We start from the raw sequence: 23,946 nt of genomic DNA, 5'->3' as shown, positions 1-23,946 counted from the left end.
CTTGCCCTCACCACAACTCAGTTTCATTTCTCCGATGAATGATTGACTGCCACTCGTCCTAGCGAAAAACCGACCATCGCAGTTCTAGAGGCAAGAGCTGTGCACATATTGAAAACTTCAAGGCCTCTATTTTTATCTCTAATGAAATCACTGTGCACATTGATGGGGTAGCTGAATAAGCACTCATTGATATTGGTGCTGCCACGTCTGCGCGCTTAGTGGTTGACTGTGTCACAAGTTAAAGATGATTACGACACCGCTTTTCGACGTCTCTCTCCGTACTGCAACTACACACCACATCCAATCTTCCATGGTGTGCACACCTTGGCTCGTCATCCAGAACGTTTTGTATCTAGTCGAGTTGGTTGTGTTTTCCCTGTGTTCGCGGACATCATCTTGGGCTGTGACTTCCTTTGTGCTCATCATGCAGTCGTTCACTAGAGTTGTCGACAATGTGTGAACTGTCCCTGTGTGAAACGCTTACGTGTGATGCATGATCTAGTTGAGTCATCACCGCTGTGGACACTCATATTTCTCTGTCCTCTGCTCCTGTGCCACTCTCTTGCAGCGATGCGCCTTCTTTTGTCGCTCTTTTTTTATACCCTCCGAAGCTTTCGACTCTTGTAAAAGCTTCCTTTTCCCATTCGCAGTTACCATAGAAAACTCACGCGACGCCTTCTATATAATTACCCGCATTCTTCTCCAGCCATCTTATTCTGTAACGAACTCATTGGCCACCTTGAGGAAATCGGTTCTGTTTATGCCAGTCACCTACCTGATGGCTGGCCATTATCTCACGTCAACACCTGTACTCCAGATACCACTATTACTTCCTCGCTTGAAGCATTCCACCCATCAATTGACCCTGAACTCTCCGCTTCTCAGTGTACATAACTCTTGGCACTACTCGTACGCTTCAGGATGTCATTCGACCTTAGTCAACCTTCCTTGGGTCGCACGTCTGCCATAGATCACCACATCGACACCAGGAGCCATGCACCTTTGTGCCAGCGTCGATATTGATAAAGAGTCTCTTATGCCGACCGATGTGCCATTAATGAGCAGGCGAACAATATGCCTCAACGTGGCGTAATAAAACCTTCAAACAGTCCTTGAGCCTCTCCAGTTGTAGTGGTGAAAAAAAAAAAAAAAAGATGGCAGCATCAGATTCTGTGGTAAATATAGGTGTCTTAACACAGTTGTATCTCGATGATACGAATTCGAAGGGAGCATGCAAAATATTCGAATTATCCTGAATTCGTACAAACTGAGAACAAGTTAAGGATGATATTGAAGATGAACAAGGAGTTTATTAGCAACTGCTTCTTGCAGAAAAAAAGTCCATAATGTTCTCTTGAACTTTCCTTTCTTCACTGTCTCTCAATAAAGTGTCGCAGTTTTGTCACTGATGCTGCTGGTCTGGTGCGTTAACACTTGACATCAAAGGGAGCGAAAAAAACCACTCGGATACTCACTCGCTCCGCTGCTTAAGTGGCCGGAGAACTGTGCCGCGAAGTGGACAGGAAATAAATTTGTCTTACATAATTAAAACTGGAGAATTGATGCGAAAACCCTAGAGTAGTGAGAAAACCACGTTCGCGCTTGTCAAAAACGTTCACACAATCATTGTGCCCCTCATACATGCCACCGGACGGATGGAGCATCATTCCTAGAGCTGCTGCCATTTTATTTAAGGTCTACTTTTGTTTCATGAGAAAGTAAGTCTTTCATCCAGCGATCTAGAATATCTGTAGGTTCATCAGTAGCACCTATTCTTAGCAAAATATTTTTGATTAAGTTTGACAGGGGAATTGAGCAGCATATTTCTGGAATTGTTAAACATACCTTCAGGTGTGTGGATGACTTCCCAATATTCACACATGGCACTGATACTTTCTGAGAAGTAGTGGACATGTTAAAGGTGTTTAAGAAAAGTAGCATAGGCCTTGAGTTCACTACCGAGCAGCCTCCCCAAAAAAAGCAAGTTGCAATTCTTGGATTTAAAATTGCAACTTGGTAGGGAACACATTTGCTGGTGTTATCAACCAAGAAGGGCTAAGCCTGTGCTAGAATACAGAAAGTTGGTAAAGAGGGAAATAGTGAAATATTGTATTATGTCGGCTTTACAGAAATCGTGTGGGCATCTAATCAATGGAAGTTTCAAAAGTCAGGTGGAAAAATTCTAGAAAGCAGGTTACCCGAAACAGTCAATTTTCTCAGTGTACACGGTCCTAGCCAGAGAAATAAAGGGCAAAAAACAAAGATCCAGTTTGGAGACAAAGAAGCGAGGGAAAATGGCTGTCATGCAATATGTACACAAGTTCGCACACAACCTAAAGCATGCTGGAAATAGATATAGCGTAAATTTGAAGTGTTCGGCAAAACCCAAACTAGCAAGCTTGTGTCCACGTGTTAATAAGCCCATAGGTTCAAAAGCATGCTCCGTAAATCACAGAAACATGTTCGCGAAGCGTGTAAAGGGAGTGGTATATATGACACCTTTTTCTAGTGGAAAAGCCTACATAGGCCAGTCAGGCAGATGCGAACGACCGCCTTAGAGAACATCTTACAGATTGCTGTAAAAACTGTGGATGTTACCCTGTGTTTCAAGAAACAGAAATATTATTTCGACACAAGGATCAGCTAACATGTGAGATAGTGGAATCTTACCACATCCGAAAGAGGGGACGTGACTGTGTTAGCCAAGCTATGATTGTGCTGCATGATAAAGAATATGCATATCTGGGCACCTAGCACTTGCAAGATATAATAAATGACACATAATATGGACGATTTTGTAATCCCGATACGAGTGGTATCCGCTGCACCCTGTTCTGATGCACATGCGCGAAAAACCATGTTACCGCTTTGAATTCTTTTTCTTATAAAACTTCAGTTGTGAGAGCAAGCACTGTCCTTGTCAGCCTCTCCTGTCCATCTGTTTTTTAGGGCACTTCGACAAAATTTTCAATTCCAAAGCTAATCCTTTTTGTCTACGCCCCTGGAACAATCGTGTGACTCGGTGAGCCATCGTTTGTCCTTGGCCTCTCTTCAAAGTTCATATCCAAGTATGATGGTCCTTACTGGGTCCTGCGCCAGACGTCGCCAGTCAACTACATTGTTGAGCCTGTTCAGCCACCTACGGATATACGGTGATGAGGGCGCGAGACTGTGCACGTCGATCGATTCAAACCTCACTATGACTCGTTAGTTCTACCTGTGCCATATGTCGCCAGGATGGCTCTTTTTTCACAAGGAAGTCATTGTAGTGGCAAATACGGGCATTGCTGGAGAAACTCTGAAGATGTTTGTTGTGGATAAGGCTTGTGCTGGTTCTTTTGAGACCACTGACTGCTGTCTCGTTGCTGTTTGGCACATTAATTGTTTGGCTTATGTGTACGTCTCAACGTATTCCTACAAAACTAAGATGAAGCGGTCAGCTTCCAAGAAATTAAAAACTGCACATAAATCAGTTTCAATAAGTGCATCAAGTGGAAACTGCTTACAAGATGAAACCAATCTAGCTGCTGCATAGACATGGGCGTGCAAACAATACTCAGCACACTGGCTTGAACCATGCCTAAACAAAACGTTTCAACAGAAACAGAAGGTCAACAGCAGGAAAAAAAATTTTCTGTGTCGCCACTCGGTGACAGCACTTGCTGGACACGAAAGAACAGCAAAATTTTCATTTTTTAAATGTACAGACGCTGCCATAAGCAAATGATGTTGACCGTGTGGGACTTGGTTGCACTACCGTATGTTTATGTTACAAAACTTTAAAGCAGGGGTCTCAAACTCGCCCCACTTGTATGGCCGCAGTCCTGCAAATTTACCCCTGCAAGGGCTAGAATTGTAAAGGAGGTAGGACTGGAAGCAAGGGGCGGGGGGGAGTTTGTACAAAATGTGACCCAATGTTGCCATTAGTCTTTTCTGAAAAAAGTATGGAACCAGAATTCTAACAATATTGATGCTGTCCTTTGGACAAAGCATTTCGACGATGGCCACGATATTGAATTCTCTGAACATGTGCACCCAGAATACATTGTTTCATCACGCATACCAGTGGTAAGTGATCAGGCATCGGCCTATACCTGAAACATAATAAAAACAGCTTATATGGAAAATACTTCAAATATGTCGTTAATTATTATCAAAACCATGTGTATTAAAAAAAGGACTTGTTTTTGGGCTAGTTGGTGCATACTTGGTGCAGAAGACTGCTTCACGATATCCTGCTTCACGATATGTTTTTTGCACCTCAGTCTTCTGCACCATGTGTATTAACTATCATATGTCAAACACAATGACTCAATAATATTTTGCAGGCCATTAACTGCATTATAATTTTGCTGCTTGAGGCTATGAAGCGGTTCAAAATAACCTGCCCTTTGATGATCCAAGGGGGAAGATACTGCTACGTGAGGAAAGCACTGCTACCCCATGCTGACATTATATACTGCAGTATTTCTAAAGACAAGTGACAAAGAGTTGTGTGACATGCATTATTCGCTGCGGAAAAGCCCCTTCTCGAACCTCGCCCTGACATGCTTTGCACTGAAGGTAAAGCAAAATCAGGCTTTATACTACCTTGTGTTTGTTCAGATAGAAAACCTTTATCTCCCTTAAAACAATATCTATCTTTCTGCCTATCTTACTGACAAACTAGACTATGCGACAATATAAGAACCATATTTTTACTTTGACTGCTACATTGTAAGAATTAAGCCGCAATATGAGTCAAAATGCTGTTTCTCCCAACTTTGCCACAATATTTTGCCAATATTTTTGCTTCATTTGCTCCTAAACTATCTTTATCATTTAATATAGGTGCATATAAAGCAGATAGTATAAAAATATTACTGGTGAAGAAATTTGCACTTTTTATAAAAAACAATAAACATGCAGCATATTGCAATTTTCCCCCAAAGTGAAAAAGAAAATTAAAACACAAATGAATCAGCTATCACAAAAGAATAGTGCCTTGAAATCAATGAAAAAATTGTCTCATATCACTTAATCAAACCAGTAATATATAAATTATTTGGCGTGACACAGTTTTCTTTTGGTGCCCAATGCCCCAAGTTTGGAGCACCCTCTGCCAAACACAGAATTTTTCTGTGAAATATAACGCCTCAATAACTACTCTTCACATTTGCATATACCTGCACGATTTTTTTCAGCATGATCGGCGATGGTCGAAAATTGACTGTGTACACTTGATATGGAATGACCTACGAAAAGAGTCAAGCACACTAGCCAGAGGTCGGCAGGCCACATGTGGCACGCGGGCTGTGTGCTTTGGACTCCTGATTTAGGGGGGAGACATGGTTTTTGTCCAGAAATCGAATTTTAATAAAGTGTGATTTCCGTATTCTTTCTATCATCGCGCACCTGTGTGCAAGTTTTCGTTTCAAAATCCCGTGTATTAGCAACGTAACCGTAAGTCATAGATCCGTTGGCACGCTCCCAGCCCTTTAAAGAGGACACCCCACTCGAAAAAATTGTTTTTTACTCAAGGATGAATTTTGATCAAATTTCATCATCTATGCATTTTGACCTGCTGATTTCAAATATGCAATTTTTTTCTGTCCAACAAGTACTTTTCAAAATATTGAGAAATTCATGTTTCTTGCATTGACAAATTTGGAGGTGAGTTTTCTCTTGAGTGCTGGCAGTGATAAAAGACAGTGGCATATGAAAATGATGCTGTATAGTCAGAGCTTGCAGTGCTACAAGAATGAATACTCTAGATTGATCCGGGCCAAAGTCACTGCATGTCAAATGTTTGTAAGCAAAATGCTTTAGTAACACTCTGGACAAATTATTACTTTTTGAAGACATATCTCATGTTATTCAATCAAATGTTATGCCTACTGCACTTCCTATTTCTCCCCTTCTTTAACAAAACAAGAATCACTGTGATAGGATAAGTACCACCGCAGATATCATCACTCCAAAACTACACCATGATCAGAAATGCAGTTTCGAGAACACAAGAAAAAACATTTCAAAGCAGGTTAGAAATAATTCTGGAAATCCAATGAACACTACAGTGATCGACGATAATATATGGGTTCAATTAGACAAGAATGCATATTTTGCAACAATCTCGAATAAAGTTTGAGCATTTAAAATTTATTTGTAAAACTCGATAACTTCAAAAAATTATTTTTATAAATTTTCTTCAATACTATATAACTATGTACTATTCCTACTGCACTTGTCAATTCACCACTTTTTTGAGAAGAAAAGAATTATTAAAACTGGTTGAGTACACCCAAAGATATTGTTACTCCAACACGACACCATCAGAAATGCCACTTTGGGGAACCAGATGAAAAAAAAAACTATTGCCCTTTTATTGTGCAGTCCCTTCCCAAACAGTTACATCGAAGTGAAAACATCATTCATTAATGTCTGGCTGTTCCCACTACAGAGCATTGCACGCGTGGATAAAATGTTTATCTCAAGTGCATTGCACAATTTTTCACCATCGACTCTGCTTGAGTTCTATGCCGGCGTCACTTCGCCACAACAGTCGCACTTCAGTATCAGTTTCTTAGCGAGGCCGCAGTCATGGTCTCCCGTGACTAGCAACATGGTCACCCGCCACATACTTCGCACCTCTCTTTGCACCGTAGGGAATCAGCCAGCAGCCCAATCAGGATCTCAAAGTTGACCATCAAATACGAAGATGCAGTGGAGGCTGATATGACGCTTCGCTTGCATCGATGAAAACTACAGTGTTTCGTGCTATCGTCGGTGTCGACTCAAGTCGTTCAGGCATGACCTGCTCACGAGCACTCACTTGGGCTATGTCGTTGCTTGTGACAGCTTCAGTGTGAACTGGCACAAGGCTAGAGTCGGCGCGAAGAGTGCTGTCATTCTTGGGCGGATCGCTGCCAGTTGCATTGTCGCAAGCCACTTGCTTATCGCTTGTAAAGCTGGGCGACGGCATACCCTTATCTTGAGGACCGCTATTACCTGCCCCGACAATGTCGGATGTCCTGACACCGCGAGTCGCTTGCTCATTCATTGCAGAGCGGCGCGATACCGTGCCTTTGTGGAAAGGACCGCAGTCACCTCCATCGCCGTTATTGGGTGCTGAAGCAACGAGGCTCACCCGCTGATCGTTTGCAGAAACCCATGATGTCGTGCTGTTGGCACGTTTTTTTTATTTGTGGCTCGCCTTCAGGCAATCTGATACACCGAGTGGAACTTTCTCGGTACTCCAAGCACGTTCGTCATAGGATCGTAACCCAAACTAAAATGGCGTCTCAACTAGCCATGTTTTCAAATACAGTGCCCCAAGCCAATTAGACAACGTCATTTTAGCCACGTGATCGGAAGTGGCCAATGACGTCTTACGCCTTTCTTTTTTTCTTTTTATTCGAGAAAGTGGCAAGCTCAGTGTTACCCGACCAAGCAATAAAAAAAAGCCCCACGCGAGATCTTTTCAACAATATCGAAATGGTCGCGTTGGAGCGGGCCGTTCAAGAGTTACAGGCAGCCTAAATGAGTGTGGTTTGTCCATAATTTAAAGGGTTAATGAGTACTCCGAACTCTACATGTATGAACTGTTCTTTTTGTAAATTGCAACTGAATATCAGTTTGTAGCGGTGACCAAATAAATATAGTTGGTTGAAGATGTCATCAAAAGGGCTGTGTGATTTTTACAGCTTGAAGTGTTAAATATTTGTTGCCATACCTTCACATTTGCCATTAATACATTAAAAAATTTTATGTTTCTGTATGTTTTCTGATGCAGTAACCAAGCTGGTAAAGGAACTTGTGAGTGAGTCTGATGATGATGATGAAGATCCCCTTCCCAAGAATTTGAGAGAAAAGGCTGCTCCAGAGAAACCAGCTGGAAAAAAGAAGGCGGCAGCGTCGGCAGATAAGAAGCAGCAGTCATTGCTATCGTTCTTTGGAAAGAAATAGCAGGAAAAGGCTTCAGAAAGGATCAGCACTTTTTGCAGCGGGACGCTTTAGTGACATGCCAATTTGTCATGTTAACATTATAGGCATTATGCAACTTACATAGGAGCATTATACCTGTGCATCTGTTACTATAAGTGTGGCAAGCATGAGTTTTTGCTACGGACAAATCTCACTCAAGAGCTGCTGCAAATTTGGTGAAAAAGCACATGAAGAATGTGAACAATAAAAATACAGTGAATTAAACTGAACTGTGAGCTTGATTCTTGTTTACATCATTACAGTGATACAGCATAACTAGAGTCCCTGCTACTTAATGCCGGAATGTAATGCACTGAAGATTGTCACAAATTAAACATTGCTTCACATCTGTGCAGTGAAGTTCTGTATTTGTGATCTGTTGAGCAAGTAGTATTGAAATGAAACAGTGCCTGGCACCTAGATTGGTCGCTTGCATGTTGCCTGTACAACTTGTGGTTCCATCAAGACAATGTTTCAAGTAGAACTATAGTAGACACTGAATGATAGAAATTGGTAATTCAAAATTCTGGTTAATTCAAACAAGTCTTAAGGTTTTACCTTGCCTGGTATGTTTTCAATGTACGTATTTTGAGGCCACTTAATTTTAATTGCACCACTGCACAAATTTGGTGAATTCGAACTTTTTGCTTTTCCATGTCAAGAAATACTTGCCATCTTTTTGGTTCTAGCTGAATATCAAGTTTTATTCCACTAACAGCAGCAGACAAAGCCAATTGCCTGCTTACAAAATGTCCGAAGCAAGCACACTAACAAGTGCACGCCGATTGGGCTTTAAAATAAACAAAAAAAGAAACAGTCCTATCCTGATGGGACACTAAAGGCAAATAACAATTTTCGTCAGAGTGAAATATCAATCTTTGGGAATGTCTAAAACGGCCATATTTTCAACAGCAGTGCTCTATTAACCGTTAAATTAAAATAAATGTGTGACACCACATGCGCTACGACTGGGACATTTTAAAAATGATCCCATTGACATCAAAGCGCCCGACTGCAATTAATCACGGGTAATCAAACTAGCTGAACCAAGAAAATAATTTTGTGTGCATCAGAACACGTAATAAAATGTTGTGTGTTCATTTTTGTTTGGTTTAAAAAAAAAGAACAAACAACTGCCTAGCGTTACTATGGGGAATGGCACGTGTGGTCGAGAGTTCCATTTTCGTGTGGTTAGGCTGGAGTGGTGGTGCCGTCTAGCGGGGCCCAGTTAAACTAAGGAAGCAGAAAATTACTCCGTGGCCATTGTTGTTGCTGTGGCTCTCCCTACATTGACTCTACTGCTACTGGAGTCGGCCATCATGCAGTAAAGATGGCTGATGTTGGGTAAGGCTACTGCTACATCAGGAGGTCCGTTTTCAGGCAGGTGAATTGAAGTGTGCTAACACAATGTAGACCACTAAAACGTGATTTTGTTTCAAAATGAGCATTTTATTGGCATGAAAGTTGCACTAAGAGGTTTTTGACCGCTATTTGAGAAATTAACACCGACTTGCTTTTTGCCTTTAGTGTCCCTTTAATCTATCGCGTGCTGAATGAATTATAATCTCACTTCTGCCCAAGTACATTGGTGCTTTGCGAAAAAATGCTTTGACAATGAAAAGGGGCTACTAACTGTTGCAGGATGCAACACATTTTGTCCTATTATTGCACACGCGTTGCGTGATAATGAGTAAACATATGTTGGCTTACGTCTAAACATTTCACTGGCCATCAAGCAGAGGGTCGCTGCCACACTGAGAAACAATAAACACCACAACGTGGGTTGATATGTTGTCTTAAGTCTACTGTACTATATATATTGTTATGAGAAAGATAGGACTCGGAAGATAAAGACTTGAGGGAATACGTATATATGTACATCTAGAGGCTACTGCGCAAGCATACAGTACAAAGATGAGAAGCAAGAAGGGGTGCAATTCACCAACTGGTTTATTTTTTGGAAACGTTCACTCAAAAACACGTTTGTATGTCTCATTTTTGTCCCCTTGTGCTTGCGCGAAAACTTCGTGACGAAGATGCTCCACCTAGGCTGAATCGCAGTTTTGCTTCAGCGTATATGTATTTATAACTTGTTAAGCAAGCAGTGCTGCCGATATGAAGCGCTCCCACCACTTAATCTTCTGTCATCCTTTTAGCACAGTGCCTCTGGTACATAGCAATATTGAGGGCATTATTTCAAGCCACTCTTTGTGTCTACAGCTTGGAATAGTGTTTCACGGTACCATTTCACAAAGCCACTGATGTGAAAAGCAGGCTGACATGGACTCGTCAAATCAAGAGGGGCAATCCCATAAATACTGCAATGTTTACGCATATGCACCTGTAATTTGCAGCCAGATAAATATGTTATATAAATGAAGAGTACTTGCATGATCGTGTATGTTTCCTTGAAGTGATCCTCATTTGACTTTGTAGTGACTTAATAAATGTGCAACTGATCTGCTGGCATTTTACTTGGTGAATTCACCTACAATTAATATTATTCCTTAAAAGCTGACAGACACACGAGATGTAGTAAAAAAGAAGCGAACTTTCGGAATAGCTTGCCAAGTGGCACAGGTACTAGTATGCCGCATTTACAAAGCGCACATATCTGCCGGCTTGGGCAACAAAGTGCATTTTGCCACGTTTCCATCTGACTGTTACAAAGGAAGCTACAGCCACTGAAGGGAGCATGTTCACATAGGGCTTGTTGGACTAGTACCGAATGTGATGATAACAGTGCTCGAGAAATGATGTGGGTGTGTGTATGTATGTGAAATTTGCCACCAACTTGGTAAAACTTAGCATGACAGTCAATGGGACGCAGGCTGATAGTTGTGATTTTTAAACAAAGGTGCTCTTGTCACAATGGGTCCGAGGATTCAAAGAAGCACAGGAGGCAGTCAAAATTTAAGGTGATGCTGGTTGGCTGTTTTTACTGTAAAGGCATGTCAGAGGCTTGCCTTCCTGGCTGCTTCGTCGTCGTCTCGCATTGTTCACTACAATATGAACGATACTGCTTTGGAATACGTGTGAGTTAATGTGAATATGAACATGAATATTAGGCTCATAGTAATGCTGAAGATGAGTAGATTGGACCATAGGTCAGCAAAAATAAAGGGACTACACTCTGACTCTGAAGCTGGGTTCACTCATACTCACTGAAAATTCCTTCAACAGCCCTTGCTACGACTCAAACTCACCAAAATATTACTTGATTTGAATCAGAGCCGACTCTGTTTGAATCAGAGCGAGTCTGAGCCAGTCTACTCACGAGTGAGTTTGCCGACCTATGTGTGCTACCCTTCTTTCTTTCTTTGGCATTGTGCAATGCCACCGTACCATTTTCTTCATCAATGCCGGGCATTGAACCTTCGTACATCAGTTGTACAGGCAATACTTGAAAAGTTTTTAAACAGTGTAACGACACGGACAAAAAGAAGAGAGGGACACACCACTGTGCTGACTCGCAACTGAATGCTTATTGAAAGCACATCAAAGGAAAAGTAAAAAGAAAATGTGCTACATGCCTCACACTCTTGTGACCTCATTAAAGCAAACAAAATAAGCAAAAGAAACAGCAGCCAGCATTACATATTGAAACAAGAAAAAAAAATTGAACCAGACCAAGTGTTCCAAGACAAGAAATTATAAGACAGTGTTCTATCTAGGAAATGCAATTCAGTATTATGTGGAGCAATATAAGGCATGTCAATTTATTCCTCATCCTTTTTTTAATATAAGCCTCAATTACTTCTCATGTGGTTTGATTGGGATATGTTGACAGTATCTCAGCTTCATGAAACATAGGTGCACAACGGCACAGCACAACATTAGAGCAACATGTTGGGACACATGCGAGTGTTGATTTCCTCATAGTGAACGCCTTTGTTCCAGTACATAGATTTATATCGGTGCATGAAAGCTGACGAAAATACAAATGATCACACGCACATAAGCGCCGACTCACTGTTTATTTAATAGCGCAGAGCAGCATTAGCGCACCCAGGATTTCTCTCTTGGGGGGATTGAAACCTGAGATAAAGCTTAAGTACCACATACGTACTAAATAATTATTATATATTATATTACCTGTAACAACAACAACACAACAAAAACAACAACAACAACAATAATAATAATAATAATAATAATAATAATATTATTATTATTATTATTATTATTATTATTATTATTATTATTATTATTATTATTATTATTATTATTATTATTATTATTATTATTATTATATACAATGAGATGACGATGACAACAATCTCTAAGTGTTTCGACCTGGACACCATGAAAAACCTTGAGAAGGCCAACAAACCGTTCGATGAAGCAGTGCACTTTCAAAATAAACGAGAAATTGAATAAAACAAGGTGTAACATAGTTCTCAACAGGGATGTCTGGCAAATACTTTTTTCTAGCTTTTCAGCTCCGTTTAGTGATTTTGGTGCTGACGTGTCGGCCGGCTGACAGTCAAACAATGCTGTTTAATAAGAATATGACTTATATGGTAGAGCAAAAAAAAAAAAAGAAGGAACACAAGAAAGACACACGGCGACACCTGGTGCAGTGTGCTTTTCTTGTGCCCCAATCATTGTTGTTTTTGTTTTTTTACCTGAGTAATCAGTAAATGCGATACAAACAAGCCGCATTGGCAACTTTAGCAGGTAAAGAACTGCAACCGAGGATTTTCTGGATAATGCGAACAGAATATCCCATATATTTAACTTTCTTTGAGCCTTGTCAGACTACAAATATGAAAGTGCACTGTAAATATTGAATATAAGCTTTGTGGTATTGATTGTAAGGAATATGTACAGCTCAACGCAGTGCAGGTGTAGTAAAATTCTCAGCTTACGGATCAACTGCATTGTAACTACGCTTACCGATTCACAGTGTCACTCGGGTGCTCAAGTTTCGCGACTGAAGCATCCTCAGTGATGAATAATCGATGAATGCATCTGATGGCGGTATGTGCCGAGTGATCGCCTCCTTTTTGGATGTATTCGAGGATTCCAGTGCTGTTGCTGCGTGTCTTGAATCTCGATGCGGAATCTTTTTCGGGAGGTCGGTGAGGATCGTGTTCGGCTGGCACTTCAGCGATGCCTGTGGTCTGTTCGGAAGCGCACTACCGATGCACCTTTGTGCAGCAGACGCAGAGCACAAGTTGTAGCGAGCGAACTGAACATATGCATGCTTGGGTGGCTTTCGTCCGATGTGCCACGTGCAAGAAAGAAGGGGTAAAAGAAAACAGTGTGACACATAGCTTCTGAAAAAAAAAAAAGCAAGAAAAGGTGAAATCCACCAATATACCTTTCTCAAGTTCCCAAAGCCATTTTTCATCAATATACCACGGCGTCTTACTGCTCCCTTCTTCGCAACTGTAGGTTTTGCATGGTAGTCGTGCATGCTTGGGGTCCCTGCACGTGTGCGGTGCGGGGTGGCTGGCGACCATGCTGGCGGCACGCATGCTATAAGGCTTGCTCAGAAATGCAGGAACCACAGCGTACGTATGTGCTTAAACTAATATCATCATGTGCTCCTGCTGCAGAGCCTCCGTTGTTTGCAGCCGCTTTGATGAACGAGCCGCGCGCAAGGCCGCCTTTTTTTTTACCACTCCAGTGCTCATTGTATACTGTCGTCCTTTATGAAAGGGAACATGCGAACGTGTGGCCTGTGCTCTGCGGCAGCTGCCTACAGCACCATCAACCGACAGCAAAAAAAAAACACGTTCGCTTTCAGCGTCATCTGTTGTCAAAAAACAAATAACTAGTTATGGCTGGTAGATAAGTGCTGCTAGATTGCACTCCTTCTCTGTTCACGCTTGCAGTGCGTAGTCCACTGCCAACATATCAAACGTTGTTCACGATCACGGCGCAAGTTGCAGTAATCCCCCGTTATCGCTCGCCGCGCGAAGGATTAGAGAACGTAATCTAGCAGTGCTTGTCTATTGCCCATGACTCGTTATCTTGCTTGGCCACAGATGACGCGAAAAGCGAACGTGCTTTCTTCACTTGTCGGTTGATGGTGCTGTAGGCAGCCGCCACAGAGCACAGGCCACGCGTTCACGTGTTTTCTTTCATAAAAAACGACAGTGTACGTCCTCTTTCTAAAAGAAAACGCACGACCACCCTTCTGAAGACACCATTTGCCTGCGAAGTCCCGAAGAAAACAGAAATTACGTGTTTCAAAGCACCTTCTGATCTTTAGAACATTGAGTGGGCATTGTCTCGATGTTTCGGAATGCAGAGGTCCCTCTTTAGAGTTCAGAGAGGGGAGGCACAAATCACCCATCCCAATCCTCGGCTGTTAGCAACGCATTCGAAGTGTGACAAGTCAGCGAGACGTTTTTGCTTTTTTTTTTTTCAGTAGCTGAGTTTGTAAGCAGTTATTTGAACCTGTGGTTTCACTTGGAAGACGCGTGCCCAGCATCATTTCCGGTTTTAGAACTGGCCCTAGCTCGGCCTTTATCTCTCCCGTTTCGGTGTTCCGAGTGTGTGTGGCCGCAGCGAAAGTGGACAAGTCACTCGCGTTCTTACTATCACCCGACTCAGCCTTCCACGAAGTGCACGTCGCCCGAGTTCGCTTCAAATGAGCGATGAATTCACTGGCGCCTCGGACATCGGAGAGTGATATGTTTCTGTCGTGGTGTTGATAGGGGGAATACTGTTGCTGCATTTCTAAGATTGCATCGCTGTGTTGTTGGTTTGAATAAAAAGTCTTGGGTAACCGTTTCTTGGCAAAATTGCTAACTATATCGTGTTTTATTTCTCTTTTTTTAGTTGTGTTCTGCATTGTACTGCGGCTCTTCGCATTACTGTCTTTACTACTGATATATCGTGGATTATCTGATGATCTGAAGTGAACTGAGGATCACCCGGGTAGGTGTGTTTGTAGTTTTATTTTCATGTTGCGAAAACATCCAAAAGTGACAATGAGCTTCTGTTTCAAGAGAAGCTGAATACTTGTTCAATAAATTCAGATGAGAGAATAAATGCGACTTAAGATCTCATGAAACGGCAGTCCTTCAGATGAATCTGGTCCTTTAGAAGATACGGCTACTGTTGGAATGGAGTAAAAGCATGTTCCTTGACATGTTTCATTGTCATATTTGTCGCAGCAACATGCAGACACGGGCTCAGAGTTCCTGAGAAAGTTTGTATATTTAACAAACTTAATGCATTGTGATAAAGAAAAGGAGAGTCGCACAATGTATCTGGAAAGGCAAGAGTGCCAGAAATACTTTTTTTCCTTTTTTTTTTTGAGGATATATAGTTAACTTGATTTCATCCTGCCAATTTAAATTATACATCATTTACACGTCAACAGTGACACTTATTGGAAAGACTTTAAATCTAAAGAGCATTGTAGCGGCGACACGCATTTGCCTTCGTTCTTACTTTGTGTTTTGAGGAGCACATTCATCATGGAAGAAGAGTGTTTTTCAGCAAGTAGTGTGCTTATTGTTGACTATTTAAAGGAAACAAGCTACATGATGGACACAATTCACGCTCACTATAATGTAAAGTATTTGGGAAAAGTAACGAAACTGCCACCGGCATCGAAACTGGAAATGGGCACCACGTGTTTCACTTCTATAGCGAGTAAGGCCATTGAATGAACTCACCTGTTATTTCTATAACATTAGCTTCATGACTTTTCTTATACGAAGAAAGTTGCACATTTAAAGCAACTTGAGTGTAATGTTATTACTTTGCAGCTTCGTCATGTCCCACCTTTAGGGCCCATAAATCAAGTCTCGTGAGGCCGATAATTTAGTGGTATCTAGGCACTTGAGATCTTAATCTTTAATTGCATTAGGAGCGTCCAAGTGAAGCAGGTATTTGCATGTATGCGAGCCAGTGCAGTAGATTTGGCCATGTGAACCGGATAATGTTATAAACGATGAACAACGCTGCGAACTCTCGTTTTCAACATACATGTATGAAAGGGAAAGAAGACAACCACCCGTTTGCAGCACAAGGCCACAAGGAAATACATACGGATTTCTCAGAAAGAAAGCCTCTTAGTTGCCGAAAAATTCGTCCTGGTACGTGGTTCAAACCAGGACCAACATCTATCTGGGCAGTTGCTCTGCCAAATGAGCTAACCAGGAAGCTAGCATTTCACAGCACGAGGGTGTACTCATCGACAACTCGCAGCACATAGACACAAGTATTACAAATGTATGTTGTAAATGTTGCTCATTTTCGACATACATGTAAGTAGCATTGCATACACAGCTGGTTGAGCTGCTAGATGTAATACATTTTGAAGTGACATGCACTGTGCACCGAAGCCAAGTCACGCAGGGCATCGTCATTGTACACAGCCCCTCTTCCACTAAGAATAAAATAAAAATGGTCAGACTGACAATTCGTGAAAGCACCTTTTTTTTGTACAAAGCTGCTTCACTGGAAGTGAATGCAGCTTGAGCCACTGAGCTTGCGGTTTCTGCTTCTTCAGTATAGAAGTAGATATGGGAATATGACATAATTAATAGAATAAATCAGGCGATTTCGCCCTCAAGCCACTTGGATCGAAATGACAACTTGAAAACAAGGCTGCACTAACGGGAAGGGGGTGTCGACCTCTGGTGAGGGGAATCAAAACCCCTGATTCCCACCCCCTTCGGTGCACCACAGTCATAGGTGACTCGGTGACAAGGACATTGGGGCATATAAGAGGGGGGGTAGGTCCGCTTCTTGGGGGGGTTACAACCCCCTAACCACCCCGTTGGTGCTTCAATGGAGAGCGTGTGTATATATATATATACATATATATATATATTTATATATATATATATATATATATATATATATATATATATATATATATATATATATATATATATATATGTATGTATGTATGTATGTATGTATGTATGTATGTATGTACACACACACGCGGCTGCACACAACGCAAGAAGAAGAAAGAAGAAACAAAAACCAAAGCAAGTTATCCGAATATTCAGATACATTTTCTTTTAAATGAATGGATAACTTGCTTTGGTTTTTGTTTGTTTCCTTAGGGCTGCATATAGCCACGTGTGTGTAATATAGTTCTGGGCTATGTAATAAACTTTAGTTGCGAGTCGGTGCTTGTGCGCATGTGATCATTTGTCTTTTAGTCTACTTTGTTGCGCCATTCTAAATTCAAGCCACAGTACCAATTTACAAAATTGTCAGTGTTACTCACTATGTTTGGAATAGCCTGATATTATTGCATCTACTCCTTTGACGTATGATAGACGATTTTCCGCAGCGGCGCACTGCCATGTTTGATCACGCGACTGTAACTGGCAGCGGCCTTCCCTAGGGTGCCTTGATGCCCGCGCGCTCGCATCGAAGCACCCTAGCCTTCCCCAGCCAGCTGCGCCAGCCAACGCATTGGACCAGCGAAGCGGCCGTGGCCATAAGCACCATCGGCAGGGGTCAGAAGCTAACATGGTGGCACCAATATGGACGCGTCCACCCGCTTCGATTCGAACTCGCGCTTGCTACTCGCCCACCGTTTCTACAGCAACATGTAAAGGGTGAAATCAGCTGTCGCTTGCTGCCAACTATCAGGTTCTGTTTGTATTATTGAAGTTAGCTGTGTTTTTTAGCTATGCCTGCTCCAAGAATCCAAGAATGACTGTTAAAAACTCTGCAAAATATTGAAGAATACATATTGCTCTCGAAACTTTAAGGCGCAAACATGAAGCAAATATATAAATAGGTTACGAACTTGCGGGCCACACAGCGTAGGACTACGGCGTGATTAATTCGAGATGGAAGTAAACAGGTCCGTAGTTGCCGCCACGTTGACTTATCCAGCAGTGCCGTCTGCTCGCTTTTATTCGGCTGTGCACAGACCCCATGAAGAAGCCGAGCAGATGACGTGACTTGGGTGGACACATATTGAGCAACGCTGCCATGGGTAAGTCACCATATCATGAGCCAGGCAGAAGCAGGCAGGAGGACGGCCAGGTTACAGTGGCGCCATCTAGTTTTGATGAGACAGACCAGCTGCGGAAAATCGTCTATACTCGACCATATGAATATATGAACAGGGCAAGAGGTCCGCGACATCTCTTTTGCACTGCTTAAAGGGGTCACGTCTCTGACCCCGAAGTCTTTGTGGGTGACTCCTGATAAGCACTATAAGTACGCCCGCGATGGGCGCTCCGTCGGGTCATATTTGTAGGCGCTCCCAAGCACCGTGTTTCTTTCATAGGATGCCGAAATCGAGCTATAAAAGCGTCGACTATAGTTTTCATGTATATTGGCCTTAGTCACTTGTGTGTGTTCATTACTGTCCTTGTTGTACATAGGCGTGCGCAGTGTTCCCCTTCAGGGGGTGGGGGGAGGGGGGTGAATGTTAATTCTTGCGCTCTTTTGCCCAATCAAATCAATGCTTGGAGCTGACCTGGCGCCCCCCCCCCCTTCTCAGATTAATAGGGGGGGGGGGGCGGCGCCTTGTCCACCCCCTCTGCGCGCGCCTATGTCGTTGTATATACACCGTTTTCAACGGCTTGTTGCACACTACGATGGAATTAACTTATTCTGAACACAAAAGAAGGGCAGCAGTGGGCGTTAAAGGGTGAACACACTTCACTTAGCGACGGCTACGCGGCACGTTTCGACAAGTTCGTGCGTATTCCCGACTGTCTCTGCATCCAAGTAAAAAAGAGAAAAATCACAGCATATCCATGGAGTAAATGATGATGAGTGGAGTGAAGCTTCGGAGGGTTTTATCGGTGAATCGTGACTCGTCTGTCCGTCCTTCCATCCGCCCGTTTGTATGTCTGCCCGTCCGTCCCTCCGTACGTCCATCAAGTGAACACTCCAATTACCACCATCTCGCATTTTTTCATCATATATTCACAATAGGGTTTCTCAATGCGCGCCCCCCAAGGTGGTGGAGAGGGGCGCGCGCATCGAGGAACCCTAATTCACATATGCAAGTACCGCCATCCAGGAGACATTCCAAGGACTAAACGAGAGGTGGCTACCTATACTACTACTGCTACTACCGTACATCGGGGACGTGCGGCTCAAGGAGCTTCGCCCATAAAAGGTTATCAATAGTGTAGACTATTCCTTATAGTAAATCAATATTCAGTTCGTACCCTTAGGGATATGCCATTTTTATTTCTTTCTGTGACGATTTCTTTTTTTTCCCTGGCATTGCATATGTTTGATTTTCTATAATCACCACTGAATACTTAACTTTTTTTTTTATGAAGAATTGTTCCTTCTGTTTTGTAGCAGCAATTTTTTCATATCGTTTGATATTCAACCTTCTATATGGCGCTCTTGTGGTAAATCTTAATGTGTTCACATTGTTATTATGAATTCACGACGTCTATGTCATGAAGATTTGCAATATAATTTTATGTTTTGTTTTTTAGCTTACGTTACAGTTAATAAATTTATTACCATGCCAGCTTTTTGTTGTTTGTTGCTTCCTTTTTCGTTCATCTCTAGCTTTGAATTTTCTTATGTAGCTCCTTGAGCTTTCCTGTATATATTATACATGTATTTTTTCTCATGTTGCCCTCGACACTTAACATATTTTCTAGTACTAGGAGATCCCCCCGTCAGTTCTTGAAACTATTGCATCTCCGAATGTAATACTTCGCTAACTATATTATATTGTGTCCAAAGAAGCTGAATGAATTGACTGAATGAATTGATTGAAGCACTTTTCTTTACATAATGGGATCTTGTTCAATATGTTTTTGACACATCTGTACCGCGGATTTTCTCCAGTGTTTTGCACCGGAGCAGCATGACAACATACCGAGCTTCATATCTCTCTGCGCATCGTGTATCGCGAAAGGCGAAGTTGGGTATGACTGCATGAGTGATAGATGTATGAAAATATTAGGGAGTTTACCTCTCAATTTTGTCACTCATACCATTGAAACAATGAGACTCTCAGACACATAAACAAAATTTTCCCATTATTAATTTATGGCGTTTTTCTAATGAAAAAGTCTAAAAGAGCGATATTTCCTACGCTGAGTAAATTAACAAGCGTTGAACTTATTTACATTAAAAGATCTGTTAAACACATTTTGTGTCGTCTTCACTTCAAAGCTTCTATGCGAAAAATTGCCATAAATTAGCGAAAGCATGTTACGAGTGGTCGTAAACGCGCAAGTTGATTGAACCGTTTTGCACGTGGCGAGACAGCCTGTGCGAAGCTTCGCAGAAAGAAATTCATTTTCACGAGGAAATTCTCTTCGTTTCTTACAAAAACCAACGTGGCTGATCCCATCTCTTTTGGAATCGGTATAACACGAAAGTGAAACGCGTCATGACGAAGGTAGTTTGGCGTTTATTGTGCGTTGCTTCAACACAGGGTCGAAAGAATGAATGCTACAGCAACAAATTGCAAAGTCACGACTATAGTTATAGCGCGAGAACAAAACAACGACACAGAGACAAGAAGGACACGAAGGACACCTACGTGTCATGTCCTTCTTGTCTCTGTGTCGTCGTTTTGTTCTCGCGCTATAACTATCGTCATGCCATACCAACTAGCCCAACCTACCACACTGCAAAGTCACGTTAAGAATGGCAAGCAGCTCGAAACCTGCAGCGCACACCTCAAGCTGGAAGCGCCCACGAAATTAGCATACACAGGACGAGCGCGGACGAACAACTGTCAGAGCTCGACATTTGAAGCGCGATGTTCAAGCATATATATATATATATATATATATATATATATATATATATATATATATATATATATATATATATATATATATATATATATATATATATATATATATATATATATATATATATATATATATATATATATATATATATATATATATATATATATATATATATATATATCCAGACAACACTCGATGTCCTGAGGTTGTCCTCATATGGTACAATCGTCCTCGCACAGTTCTCATCGACCTTATACTGAGGACGACACAAGCTGGTTTGCCCCGGAAACGTCTTTTCGAGTGCTTTCTGAGGACAACAATTGGTCCGAAAAAGGTCCTGTTAAGGATCTTTTGGGGATGACAAAAGCATTGGACTGCGCACTTAGATATAATTCCTGAAGACTTTTGCGCACCAAGTAGATGCATTTCATACGTGAAAAATTTCTCCACACGTTTGTTTCTTATAGACACAAAGTTATTGTATATTTTTGCCTTGTTTTTAGCAGAAAATTTTCAAATTAACGCCGCGCTTAATGAGACACACGTAATCAATTGACTTAGGTATCGAACCTGGTATTGCGAAATGTCCATTTGAAACAGTGTGTTCTTAAATGTCACAGCCCTAAACTAGTCATTATACGTCGCTGTAGCGCGTAGTAGCAAACTAACAGCTGGCAACCATTGACTATGCGGCACCATTCTAGATAGTCAAATAGCCAAGCCATTCCAAGCCAACTGACTGTCAAAATGGCAGCGGCGGTCTTGTCAGGGAAAGTGCAGTGAACTAGTGAAGGTTCGTGTCCTTTGTTGTTTGTGTGCATGGTTAAAAGTGAGATATGTGCGAGAGTGTAAGTCGTCGGTGATGACGGTAGGTGAATTGCCGTGTTGATGGGTGCACTGGGCTGCTCAACGTTCAGACTGATCATGGATGCATTGTCACCAGTCGACCGCGGCGAGGTGTGGTTCGAAGCAGCCTGGAACAACAGCCAATCGCGATCAATTGGGCTTCGAAGCAGCTTGGTCCCAACGTGAAAGGATCGACTTCTGCATCTGACACATGGCCCGACCTCGGGCAAGTCAAGTCAACGCCCGTGTCGAGTGTACTGATAGGCTGTCATGCGGAGCCTCTAGCACTAGTGAGTGCATTGGGCGCGATACACGTGGTGATGAGGTCAAGGACACTGTGTCAAACTTTCGAGGAAGATTACAAACGTAGTTGATTGAGCTAAGTTGACTGCCTTGATACTGCTTTTCTTTTTTCAGACTATACGCGGACTCGAATGCCTCAGAAAGCTGTCAGTTGTAATTAATTACTGTTAAATAAATTTCAGTCAACAAGCTTTGTTTGTTTTACTCTAATAGTCCAGCACTGTCACCTCTCTGTTGATTGATACAGTATATATACTCGAGACCTCGCAGGTGTTTTTCTTTGGATGTATGGAAATATCATAAAAAGAAGTAAATCCTAAGTAGTATCACCACCCACAGTACCGAACCGGCCACGCTATCGTTGTTCTGAAAAGATACTGAAAAGGTCAAGAATTGTTGTTTTGAGGATGTGCTGAGGTTGTTATGTGTATGGACAAGGGGACGGGATTAGTGCCTTTCTAAGTTCCATAATATATATATATATATATATATATATATATATATATATATATATATATATATATATATATATATATATATATATATATATATTTATATATATATATATATATATATATATATATATATATATATATATATATATATATATATATATATATATATATATATATATATATATAAACTTTTGCCCGCACCATAAACATATAGGGGGCAGCAATGTTCAAACAGAAAGACGCACAAAACGAGTGCACAAGTATAGACAAGACAAGCGCAAACTGTCACAGTTCTTCCTTTGTCGTGTGTCAGCAGCGCGCTCCTTTCGTAAACGTGGCCGTGGCATCGATGAACTTTCGTCCTCTCCGATCACGAGTCTGACAAGTGCGCGCTCAGGAGAGGCCACGCTCCATGGTGGCGGCACTTCGTCCAGGCGACGGCCTTAAAGGGACCCACAGCTGATTGACTGATGATTGATATGTGGGGTTTAACGTTCCAAAACCACCACATGATTATAAACGACGCCGTAGTGGAGGGCTCCGGAAATTTAGACCACCTGGGGTTCTTTAACGTGCACCCGAATCTGAGCACACGGGCCGACAACATTTCCGCCTCCATCGGAAATGCAACCGCCGCACCCGGGATTGGATCCCGTGTCCTGCGGGTCAGCAGCCGAGTACCTTAGCCACTAGACCACCGGGGCGGGGCACCACAACTGGCCTGAAGAGTTGATTAAATTCTAGTTGAAAGGAAAAGAGCGTGAATTATGGTGACAGGTGACAACATGCTTTTCGCGATCTGAATAGGATATATAATTTTAAATCGCGTTCAAAAGCAACCAAAACCGATATGTCGCGCCCCTAGCGCAAGAGCTATGAACCACAATTGTGAAGTTGTAATAAATTTGCTGTTAACATTTAAAGCGCATCGAAATAAGGGCCTAAATTTCAAATATGTATGGTATTGTTCATTTTCGTTTGTTTCTATGTGGCTTAAAAGGTAAAAGAAGTAGAGCATGAAAAGTGGCGCTGATTTCGTGCCGCGCGTCGTTTCCAGAGCCGCTATAGGCTCCCGTCGCGTCGGGCGCGTTGGAAAAAGCACGTGAGCTTGTGAATGCGATCGCTGTGGCACGCGAAATGCCGTCGACCTACTGCTTTGTGGAGAATTGCTACCGCTTCATGCCTGCTGCCAGTGGTGGCGCTCCGTTGGATTCGTCGCTACCGCTGTCGTCCGTCGAAGCATGTCGCTCTGGCACTACTTGATGGGGGTGCTAATTTTGCACTCGCATGCGAGCCAAAATTCGTTCCTCTAACTCGGTCAAGTTGTCAAGCGATTACATATCGAAGCCGTCCAACTACAACCGCACGTGAACTACTATGCGTGAATTATTGATCATGTGTAAACGCAGCGTTTCGTTGTCAAATACTTGGCTTGGCTCGACTTCGCTAAATTAAAAATCTCACTTGTGCACGGCCAAAATTACTTGCATAAGAAGCTCCGGGAAAGTGCTGTAACCCTTGTAAAATAATTAGCCTGCTAGAAAGCAGTGGCCACGGGACTGCAGGATTGACAAACACAACAATACGTGTTTGTACTTCTGGCTTCACTTTTTATCACTGCTGGCGTTACACTGGTGTGTAATCGCTATTGCGATCACATCCACTGTTAGCAACATGTCTCCTTAAGACTG

At 42.1% G+C, this 23,946-nt stretch overlaps 1 protein-coding gene across 2 annotated transcripts in view; it reads left to right on the top strand.

Annotated features, from left to right (window-relative positions):
- Window positions 1–8,192, top strand: part of LOC119169769 (uncharacterized) — a 33,220-nt gene extending 25,028 nt beyond the window's left edge. For both annotated transcript variants that reach the window (XM_075886743.1, XM_037420790.2), the window contains exon 12: window positions 7,772–8,192. In XM_075886743.1, the coding sequence (XP_075742858.1) occupies window positions 7,772–7,944 (173 nt within the window). In that variant the 3' untranslated portion in view covers window positions 7,945–8,192. The remainder of the gene's footprint in view (window positions 1–7,771) is intronic.
- The last annotated feature ends 15,754 nt before the right edge of the window (window positions 8,193–23,946 follow it).

Source organism: Rhipicephalus microplus, chromosome 2 (genome assembly GCF_043290135.1).
Source record: "Rhipicephalus microplus isolate Deutch F79 chromosome 2, USDA_Rmic, whole genome shotgun sequence".
Lineage (NCBI taxonomy): Eukaryota > Metazoa > Arthropoda > Arachnida > Ixodida > Ixodidae > Rhipicephalus > Rhipicephalus microplus.
The sequence above is the reverse complement of the archived record's forward strand: the minus strand, read 5'-3'. Positions and strand labels throughout refer to the sequence as shown.